The sequence below is a fragment of the Taudactylus pleione genome, unplaced genomic scaffold (genome assembly GCF_031769625.1).
Source record: "Taudactylus pleione unplaced genomic scaffold, aTauple2 ptg000029l, whole genome shotgun sequence".
NCBI classification, from domain to species: Eukaryota; Metazoa; Chordata; class Amphibia; order Anura; family Myobatrachidae; genus Taudactylus; species Taudactylus pleione.
The window spans coordinates 1,940,001-1,951,820 of record NW_028284431.1 but is presented as its reverse complement, the minus strand read 5'-3'; the positions used below and the strand labels follow the sequence as shown (position 1 = coordinate 1,951,820).

General features: G+C 42.2%; 1 protein-coding gene across 1 annotated transcript in view; it reads left to right on the top strand.

Moving 5' to 3' along the window:
* Nucleotides 1-9,520: 9,520 nt before the first annotated feature.
* CBLN4 (cerebellin 4 precursor) overlaps nucleotides 9,521-11,820 on the top strand; it is a 34,903-nt gene continuing 32,603 nt past the window's right edge. Inside the window, exon 1 of the mRNA XM_088451831.1 lies at nucleotides 9,521-10,337. Within this exon, the coding sequence (XP_088307957.1) occupies nucleotides 10,029-10,337 (309 nt within the window). The 5' untranslated portion in view covers nucleotides 9,521-10,028. The remainder of the gene's footprint in view (nucleotides 10,338-11,820) is intronic.

Below are 11,820 nucleotides of genomic sequence, written 5' to 3'. Positions count from 1 at the left end.
AAAGCCACGGGGTTAATGATTTCTATGATGGAGAAGGGCCCGATGAAGGGTGGAGCAAATTTCATAGATGGTACTTTAAGTTGCAGGTTCCGGGTGGACAACCAGACTTGGTCTCTGTCACGAACCCGGGCTGACTCGCAGATACAACAATCTGGATCAGCTGGTTGTGATGCCAGTGCACCGCGGTCACTTAAAAAAATACATGGTTCTTCTGCCACCACGCAGACTGTTCTCCGGAGGTCTGCGATCTCCCAACAGATTAATAATAAATCACATTCAAATGACACACAAATATGTAGCATGGGCCTATCCAGGCACGCAAGTTCAATAAGAATCACGGAGAATATGCTAGATTAAATGTGTTTAATCCAAAAAATATTTTCAAGGCTTAGTTACAAACATATTAATAAAATGAAAAACAGATTATAATGCAAATATTCTCTTACAAAATAAAAGAGAGAAATAAATCAGAGTCCCTAAGACAACTTACACTAAAGTTCTTAGCACTGCTGATGGGGTGGGGGATCTCACCAACAGGAATATCCTGATGCACTCCCAGACCTGACTGTCTGAACCCCAAGGAGTGGACATTGAATGTTGGATGGTATTCTCTTTTTATACATCCCTAATTCTTTGTTCATACTTAACAGGGTCTCCCAATCACCTGATCAGCAGGGTTTGAGATTAATAGATTTCCAATACAGGGTTACCTGGCCAAACTAACAGGGTCCCTGCTTTAAAGATAAGTGATGATATAACTCACTCTTCAACTTCCACCTTCTAGACCTATAGTAAATACCAGAATCCTTATCTCAGCCTCAATAGCATAACATGAATCTTTTGAAGTAGGGGACTGAAGTAACAGGAGGTCTGGTTCTGGGATTATGATATAGGACACTGACTTCATGAGTCATAAAAAGGGAGAGTTGTTCACACATGGCCTCACACTGTGAGGGATATACATCATTTGGTTACCTGAAAGCCATTCACTTGCTAATTCCAGCCCTTTCTGACATGCACACCAAATAGCAATGGACATACCATGTTTATACAGTCTATAGAGCTAAAGGACACACAGTTATATAACACTCCTCAAATCACAGGACATAGATCAGTATCAACCCCTCTTCCTGGAATGCCTATCTTCAAAAGAGGTGGGGTAATACCTCAGCCCTTCTAGACACACACAGTTCAATTAAAGGACTCCATAGTTCACAAAATATTATTTCTGGCGATTATTCTTGTGATTAATCGTCACAGTCTCCAACTTGCATATGTGGTACTTTCCTACGCTTCTTATCAGCTTGAAATTTGTAACGGGAGGACGCCTTCTCCAGGTCAGCACGAACTTGAGACCAAATTGATGCAAATTTCTGTACAGTGTCTTCTACAGCTGTAACATCAAAGACGGGCAGGCTTTGAAATTCAGGGACCCGAGGATGAAGTCCATAGACCACTTGGAATGGAGCTTGGTTCGTGGAAGAGTGGTAGGAGGCATTATGTTCAAATTCAGCCCATGGCAGCAATACAGACCAATTGTCTTGGGAAGATGTCATAAAAATTCTCAGGAAGGTCTCAAGGTCTTGATTAACCCTCTCAGTGGAACCATTGCTTTGTGGGTGATAAGCCGTAGAAAAATTTAGCTTCACTGGCAAAACAGAACATAAGGCTCCCCAAAATTTCGATGTGAACTGAACACCACAGTCGGAGACTATCTCAGCAGGAAGACCATGGAGGCAGAAAATATGTTGAATGAACAAGTGAGCCAAGTCAGGAGCAGAAGGCAATTTCTCTAGTGGTATGTAATGGACCATTTTTGAGAATCGGTCTACTACGACCCAGATGGTAGTGAACACTTGAGAATTCGGCAGATCCATGATAAAGTCCATGGAGAGATGTGTCCATGGACGTGATGGAATAGTTAGTGGCAATAGTTAGAGATGAACTCCGACACGTCTGCTTTCATGGATGGCCACCAATAGCCTCTCTTTAAAAATTCCAAGGTCTTCCGGGTACCTGAGTGACCTGCAAAGCAAGAGGAATGAGCCCAGGTGAGGAGCTGCATACTTAAATCTGGGGCCACAAAGGACTTCCCAGTAGGGGACTGTAACCGTAAGGTGGCAAACACTCTTGACTCCAACACAGGGGTATTTTGTTGATTCTCCGATTTTGTCATCACAGAGGAGAGATCTGGACAGAGCATCTGCCTTTTGATTAAGGGCTCCAGACCGGAAGGTCAGGGTGAACTGGAACCGAGCAAAAAATATTGCCCATCGGGCCAAACGAGGACTCACGCACTGAAGATTCTTGAGGAAGAGGAGATTTCTATGGTCCGTGAAGACAGTGAAGGGAAACTTGGCCCCTTCCAGCAGGTATCTCCATTCTTTTAATGCTAAATTCACTGCCCAGAGTTCTTCTTCACCAATAGCATCATTTCTTTCGGCAGGAGAAAATTTTTTGGAGAAAAACCCACAGGGATGAACTCGATTATCCTCATAATGCTGGGAAAGAACTGCACCCACGGCCTCTGATGACGCATCCACTTCCAATAGGAATGGCCTATCTAGATCTGGTTTTTGTAAGACTGGAGCAGAAATAAACACCTGTTTTAAAAGCTGGAATGCAGTCTCTGCTTCAGGTGACCATGGGGCAGGATTAGTATCTTTTCGGGTGAACGCAGTGATGGGAGCCAATAAATCCTTTAATAAAACGTCTATAGTAGTTGGCGAACCCAAGCAATCTCTGGATGGCTTTCAAAGTTTGAGGACAAGATCAATCCAAAATCACCTGCACCTTCTTGGGGTCCATTTCTAGACTGGAGCCAGAGATGATGTAGCCAAAGAATGGCACACTGGGAACCCCAAAGACACATTTCTCCAGTTTGCAGTAAAGGTGGTTCTTTCTTAGACGGGATAATACTTCCTTCACATGTTCATGATGTTTAGCTACAGAAAACAAAAAAATCAATATATCGTCCAGGTAAACAACAACCGAGATGTACAACAAGTCCCAGAAAATCTCATTAACAAAGCCCTGAAACACGTCAGGGGCATTGCACAACCCAAAGGGCATCACAAGATATTCAAAGTGTCCATCTCTCGTATTAAAGGCAGTCTTCCATTCATCACCAGCGCAAATACGGATGAGATTATAAGCCCCTCTCAGATCCAACTTTGAGAATATGAAGGAGCCCTTAACTCTGTCAAACAACTCTGTGATCAGGGGAAGAGGATATCGGTTCTTAATCCTTATATCATTAAGGCCCCGGTAATCTATACAAGGTCTTAGACCACCGTCTTTCTTGCCGACGAAAAAGAAGCCAGCTCCAGCAGGAGAGGTGGAAGGACGAATAAACCCTTTCGCTAGGTTGTCCTGGATGTATTCAGAAATGGCTTGAGTCTCAGGCACGGATAGAGGATAGGTGCGACCACGAGGTGGCATCTTGTCAGGCAGCAGCTCGATAGAACAGTCCCATTCTCTGTGGGGAGGTAAGACATTCGCCTGTTGTTCGGAAAAAACATCAGAGAACATCTGGTACTCCTTGGGAATAGCTGGAGATGTTAACGAAGCTGTCTTTCTTACAGGTCGTATCTTGGGAAGACAGGATTTCTGACAGTCAGTTCCCCATGAAAGAATCTGCATTGAACACCAGTCTATGCTGGAATTATGCTGGTGTAACCAGGGTAGTCCTAAAATGATTTCTTGACAAGCCTCTGGTACCACTAAGAACTTTAAAGACTCGGAGTGAAGTGCCCCAATACGAACTAATACAGGTTGAGTTTCTTTGGTGACCACTCCTGTAGCTAGAGGCCGTCCATCTACAGAAGTCAGGGAAATTGCATGTTTGAGAGATGAACAAGGATTCTGTAGTTTATCAACTAGGCTGGAAGTCATGAAATTTCTGGCTGCTCCAGAGTCTAATAGAGCAGAGACGAAGACAGGCTTGAGATCCAAGGCTAAGGAAATTTTTAAATCTTTAGTATTTGGGGACAGGCTCATAACTCCTAACTTGATGTCCCCAGGGTCAGTTAGGAATGGGTGTTTCCCAATTTATGGGAGCAGGAGGCCACCAGGTGACCTGAATCTCCGCAGTATAGACAGAGGTTTTTTAGCATCCTTCTCTGATGTTCCTCTTTGGAGAGATGGGTTTGGTTCACTTGTATAGGCTCCACATCTATAGGAGGATGGGGTGGATGGGTAGGTAAGGGAAGCTTAAATTACCATTGCTGGTCAGTTCTGTGCTTTTCAGCCTGACGTTCTCTGAAGCGTAGGTCAATTTTGTTGCAGAGTGAGATCATATCATTTAAGTTCGTGGGAAGCTCAAGGGTGATCAGATCATCTTTTAATTGGTCAGAAAGGCCGTGCCAAAAGGCTGAGGTGCGGGCCTCCTCATTCCACTTAAGCTCTGGTTCCAAGATTTGAAACTGTACGGCATATTGGCTGACAGGACGGGTTCCTTGTCTCAGGGTCATGATACTGGACGATGCTGACACTGTGCATCCAGGTTCATTGAAAATCCTCCTGAATGAAGATACAAAGTCTGTATAGTTATCCAGCAGCGAGTCTGAATGCTCCTAGAGTGAGGAGGCCCAATCCAAAGCTGAGCCGGTCAACAAAGACACAATGTATGCCACTTTAGTTCTAGCGGTGGGAAAATTATCAGGCTGTAATGTAAAGTGTATATCACACTGATTTAAGAAACCACGACAGAGCTTAGGATTGCCATAAAATTTGCTCGGCATAGGAAGATGTAGACAAGGGGATACCCTGGTCCCTGTATTACCAGGCACAGGAGGAGGTGTAGTCACTGATACCCCATGGGTGATTAACAAGGTTTGCAGATTATCTTGTCGTTTAGACATCTCCTGTAGAAACTGAGCCATTTGATGCTGCATAGCTTCCAGGTTTTCTAAACGGCCAGCAATACAGCAAAATGAATCCACTCCAGACTCCTGTTCCGTGGCGAGAACCATGGGGCCAGTGCAAACTGTGAGGTTCTGATTTTGTTGTGGACCCGGGGTGGTGATAGGAGCAGACATAGAAGCAGATTTAAATGAAAAAGTGCAGTTTTTAATAAGTGGCTTAGAAGACATAGGAATGGCAAACAAAAAAGTCCAGGTATAGCACTAAAGTGCACTTGATAACTGTAGTGGGTGTAAATGGGAGAATGTCCAGATAGTGACAGGCAGAAACAGTCCAGTATACAGGTATAGTGAGCTGTAACAGAATGCAGGTATAACAGAATGCACGCAGAGGTAATGAAGTTCAGCTGGGAGTGAATGGAGGCAAGCTGCAGGAAAACAGCAGGTTCAGGTACTCAGGCAGATGAAAAGGTAAATGGAGGGTGCAGGGTAAGTCCAGCAGGTTGGAGCACGCAAGGTTCAGGCTAGTAGCACTTCCAAGCAGGCAGGTAAGGCACAGGTATTCTCTCTCAGCCACAGCTGAAAAACACTTTGCGCTGGCATGGATGGAAGGCTCTGGACCTTCCTAAATACCCGGTGCCGTGGTGTGACTGGCTGGGAAGAGCACATAACCTACCAGGATTGGACAGCTTGAATCACAGGGCCGCAGGCAAGATGGCGGCGCCCATGCCAAACGGAACAGAAGCACCGCCGACCTCACCAGACCTAGTGACAATGTGCCCACATGGAACCACGCACAGCCAATGCCCCTCGCCAAACACCAGCACCGCTGCCAGACACTCCTCGCCACAATGACCTCACAGGTAATACCCGATGACCACCATGCCGAGAAACCCTGGCCATGACAGGTGTGCTATTGCATTGGTGGAACTAGTGAGTGGTGGTCCCAGATACGACAATATGGTTTGGGCCCCTCCCTGGCTACCAACTTGAAATCAGGGTTTCCAAGTGTGTCCCAAAAAGGGGTGTGGTTTTGTGGTGAATGGTGCATGGCCATACCGCCATATACTACAGACAGCATTAGTGAACACCATACACTAACAACAACATTAGTCATCTCCATATATTACAGACAGCAGAGAGAGAGAGAGAGAAACATTGGTCTGTGTATTTGACATATTATTATAAATTCTTCAAGCCTCCGAATGCCGCTGCTCCTTGTTTTTCTATTGTTACCTCATACAGAGGGCACCAGATCTATTTATTGACTTCTAGAAGAGTGATGGATTTCTAATGTTTTTATAAATACTGTATAAACACGCAGAGAATCCAAGATCACTGTATTAAAATGTCCTGAAATGCTGGATTCTTCTTGGAGCCTCAGCGTGTTTAAAAGTGCTGTATTTATCTTTCAATGACTGCTGTTAAAGGGAGGGCTCCGGACCAGCTGATTGTTTAAACAACGGGTGCCAGCCACACAAGTTTGGCAATATATAATAACTCACACAGCACTCATTTATGATTTTTCAGAAAATCCATAATTCCACAATGTATTTAAAAAGAATACTTCATTTACAGCAAGTGTAACACTTGTAACACTGGGCCTGATTCAGACCCGGTCACTCTGACTGAGCGCTCGCTCTGAATCATGGCCGGGCTTTTTTTTTTTAGAACGGCCTCTTGGCCGCTCGCATAGCTGTGGGTGACCACCCACAGCTATTGCGAGCAGCCATGATGATGGTCGCAATGGTCAAGACCATCGCGACCATCGGGCTTGCGATGAGACAATTGTGGCAGGGTCTCGTGGCCGCAAGCCCCAGAGAGATTTCGGCTCTAACATAGCCGTAATCTCTCCACTGACATCACTCGTGATGTCAGTGGGGCCGCCCCCAAACGGCAAGCGCTCCCTAGAATCAACTCCAGACCTTTTACCTGCTTAATTGATAATGAAATAATGAGGGAATAGCCCACACCTGTCCATGAAATAGCTTTTGAGTTGATAGTCCCATTACTTTTGGCCCCTTAAAAAGTTGGAGGCACATATAGAAATCATTGTAATTCCTACACCATTCACCATTACCCTCAAATTAAATCTGAAAGTCTGCAGTTAAAGCACATCGTGCCAAATGTAATAGGGTGAGAGTTTAGAAAAGTGAGAGTTTCTGACACTTTTTAAACATTGCCAATGTAATAGAGTCCAAAAACAAAGTAACAGAGCGAACTTGCATGTTTTTTTAGACTTAAAAAACTCTCACGATTTAAAATCTCATTCAGATGTTTTCCCATTTTGAAGATAAAACTCAACCAATGTGAGAGTTTACTGCTAAACTCTCACATTTTCTAAACTCTCACCCTATTACATTTGGCCCATCTTGTTTGTTTAATTTCAAAGCCATTGTGGTAGCGAATAGAGGCCAAAATATGAAAATTCTGTCAATGTCCCAATATTTATGCACCTGACTGTATATATATACTGTATATATAAAGTGTAATATATATATACACTATATATAGGAGTTGGGTATAATATCCCACTGGTGACCATCCCAACGGTCACAATACCGTCAGCAGAATACCGAAGGTCAAAATCCTAACAATTTTAGTGAGTATTCTAACCCTAAACACACCCTTCCTGCAGCCTAACCCTACCCATCCCCTTTGGCAGCCTAACCCTAACCGACCGCACCACAGCCTAACCCTCCACCTAGTACCTAAACCTAACCCTATAACTCACCATCAGGATTCGACAGTGTTTTGACATAGGGATTCTGCTGCTGGTATTCCTTTGACCAGTGGAATGGCCACTGCTGGGATTCTGATTACATCCCATATATATAGCTTTCCCAGCACTTTTCAGCCTAATATTGCTCCCTCCCCCAAATGCTTCTCCATCTCCCAGATGGAGTTTTGACAGAAGAACGTGTGGGGGAGAGAGGCAGAGCTTGAGGGAAGTGGGCAGAGCTTCAGCTGGCGGAAGGTACTGATTGGATGAGATCCATCTGTCCCCCTGCGGTTTTCGGCAGAAATAAGGAATTTCCTTTTATCACACCGCTCCTGAATAGCAGAAAACATTAAGCATTGTAGAGAGCAATGACTTGCTCTTTACAGTGTGATATTGTAGGAGTCAGCTTTAATGGAGAAGATATTTAATTATCTTCACCGTTAACCTGTTCCTGCATGGCTTTCCTATTGATTTAAGCAAAATTTTGCTTGCTGTATTGACTCCAAAAATTACTTTCTGCTACTGTTGATATTGACATAAGAAACATGTTGTTTATGGATTTCATACAGCTAAAAAGTTTTCATTCCATTCACCAACACTTATTTCCTATCATGACAATAATAATTTTGACAGCAGTGTACATTAAAGCATTCGGGCAGAAATAGTAGAGAGGCAGGTATGGAGAGGAGAGAATTTTGATTTTAAAAAAATCCAGTGTCTCATGCCTTAGTGATGCTACTGGATCCTAGTGAAATAATAGCCTGCTTTCCCATAAATATTGCATAAACTTACAAATGGCTGCCTCTATTGTGACTGCAGACAGCTTCACACTGCATATGTATGAATATAAACCTATAATGATCCTAAATCTGATGTATAAAATGAATGATACATCATCTCATAATTATTCTATTTCTCACACAATATTTGTTTCAAACTTCAAACTAATTATGTTGATTTATTTGTCATGTTGGGGAGGCATGCTTCTAGGTCAGTGGCAACAATAGACACCTATAAAAGCCTCAGTCATTGTGGAACTACAAGTATTACAATGACTTCCCATGCTGTGGTTCAGTTTCACAATATTTGATGCAGTAGTGTATCCCCTGTGGATATTTATGCAATCTTGAAGTTGAAGAACGTTTCTTAAGAATGCCAAACTGCACCAATTCCAAGTCCCCTGTGCATATTTCCGAGTACTGCAATCTCACATGCAGAATTCGTAGATGAAGAGCAAGCAGTTACCTGAACTGACCACTAGGCAGCGCTGGCAAACAATGTAGAACAGCATTAATCCTTATAGTTAGTTTGTCAATGGTGTTCTGGTGAGAGCGCTGATAATTGTTTTACATATATCTAATCTGTGCAGGTTCATTTCAGATTTCATTAAGATAATCGGTTTTATTTATATATCGCAAATTCCAAACAAATTTACATCCCCTGTATTCCTATAATATAAGAGCACTTCATATATCCCATACCCTAAGAAGAAGAATCGCTCGCAAATACTGTACAATTCGAGAACTGCTACTTATTAACAAGGCACAGACACTTTGTAATTTTGCGTATATATATATATATATATATATATACACACATATATATATATATACACAAATATATATATATATATATATATATATATATATATATATATATATATATATGTTTGCAAGTTATCACAATGTTATGTCTCTCATCTGTCTCTCAGTCTGCCCGCATAGCATAGGGTTACATGAACCTTTGCATACAGTCACGTACAGTTTGGTGGGTGTCAGCTTGAGTTATTTGATGATGTATTATGATACAGGGTGATATCTTTCAAAATTAATGAACGACTGAACTTTTACACAGTGAACTGTTCATGAGGCTGGTTCAGATCCGATCCTAATTGATAAATAAGACGGCAGCAGCCCCCACCTCCCATCTAATTACACGCAGCTAGGGCTAGACCGACTGCAATAGTTCAGCAGGCTGGGGGCTGAGCTACTTTCTAATGACATAACGCTTTGGGGAATTGTGGCAAGGAAGGAGTAGGATCTGCGCGCACCCTGGCCATGAAATCAGACACAGGATCTAGGCTGTTGGCAGCAGAGAGGATCTACCTCTGTAATCAATACAGCAGCACAGCCAGACTCCAGCGCACACACAGGATGATCTGATAGAGGGGGGAAATCATGGCCACGTCAAATCTTCTGCCTCTTCTTCACGAGCCTCCTCATCAATAATTCACTTTAGTGCCTTTGGATGCAGAGTTTGGGGAAAAGAGAGGGTCAGGGAGTGTTGAATATTTTGAAAGTGGACAGGACAAAAAAGCGAAGAAGACTTTTTTTCTTGGAGAGAGGGGTCACATTTTGGGAACTGTGTAACTGCTCTTTCTTTCCTACCCCCCTCTCTATTTTCCTGCACAGCTGAGTGTGGGAGAGAGAAGAGATAACCTCGGGATGATGGTGCTGAACGTACTGCGCTCCTTTAAGGAGCTGTCTGTGGTGCTGACAGCAGTAACCTGCGCTCTCCTATACCAAGCCTTACCTGCCCTGGCACAGAACGACACCGAACCTATAGTCCTGGAGGGCAAATGCCTGGTGGTGTGTGATTCTAACCCGGCTACTGACTCCAAGGGCTCTTCCTCTTCACCTCTTGGGATTTCAGTAAGGGCTGCAAACTCCAAGGTTGCATTCTCAGCTGTCAGGAGTACCAACCATGAACCATCAGAGATGAGCAACAAAACAAGGATTATCTACTTTGACCAGGTAAAAAATATATTACTAATTATAGGTTCTAGCCAAGTAGTGGGTTTTCACTTTGGTAGCCCCGTTTTGGTAATTCTTATTATTATCAACATTATTTAATCAAAACTGAATAGGTTGTAATTGACTGTTGATTCAACAGGTGATCTGCCTTGACTTTTTTATCTGAATAAATTGTATTGCTAAATGCTAACTCTTTAGTGCACTGCAGCAAGTACAGCCAGCAAGACCTTAACTCAGAGCCATATCTCCCCACCCCCCGCACCTCAGCACACCCACTGGTACCAAATACAGCACAACATCTGATAAATATTTCATACACTTTACTCTTGGTTGCTGTAATTAAGCATGAATAAACATCTCAATATATTAATGGTGTATACACCATTTCGGTTGATACACGGTGGCTTAACCAGTATGACACTTACCTCTGCATGCTGCATAAGTCAGCAGTAACATTGGAACTTCACTTCAGCTCCTCTTTTAGAGGATGTTTGTAGCATAACTGGATTTTTATCAGAAACATAAATATGTTTACACTACATTAAATGTTTCACTTTGGAGACATAGTTTGTGCAGGTGCCATTTCAATCAGGTTGAACAAATAAACCGTGATGTTATAGTACATATTGGTGTCTACATTAAAATATTATAATATGATTTGTTTGTATGGGTTGTAAATAGCTGACTTTAGTATCAGTTACAGCTGAAAATGAGCAAAGCATTTTATAATATTGGTTTTCAAAATAAATGATTAATGAATCCTACACTGTCAGTCTTATTTAATGCTTTTTTGAAAGTGAGGTAAAACTGGCAAGCATTTATTAGTGAGGCACAGCAGGGTATATTTCATCCATAGATTTCCTCTGCATGATAAAAACCCAACACATTAGCCAATACTTTGGTATCTCAATATGTAGATTTTCACTAAGCAAAAAAAAATCTGTCTCTAATATTCACTACAGGCTACACATTTAATGAAGTCTTTGAATTGAACACATATAAAATATCTGATGTACAGTATTATGCCAAAACTCTGCAAGTAGTCTGGAACTGGAGGGTTTACAGTAAATATATCATTATGGTAGTCTGCTAGCTGTCTAATGTTGCATTTAGTCTTGCATGAAATGTCCTACTTTTAAATTTATCATGTCCACATAAAAATGTGACCTTCTTTCATGTTAACCCCCAAGTCTATACATGTTTAACTAATTACCCCCTCTGTAAGTTTTTTATGAGAACCTCTCTCAGTTTTATTTGGGATGTATTTATTGCACTAATAACAAAATGTTAAAAAACAGAGTAATGGGTGTATTTAGAAGCTACGTTGTTGCTATTGTAGTTTAGCATGACTTATTTAAACAGATAATTCAAATGGCTTTATTTTTTATCTGATTTTTATAACCTGGACATATTATACATTATATTTACACCAGAAATATCTAGTGCTTGCGCTATACTGCTTATTGCTCTGCGGCCCATAGTT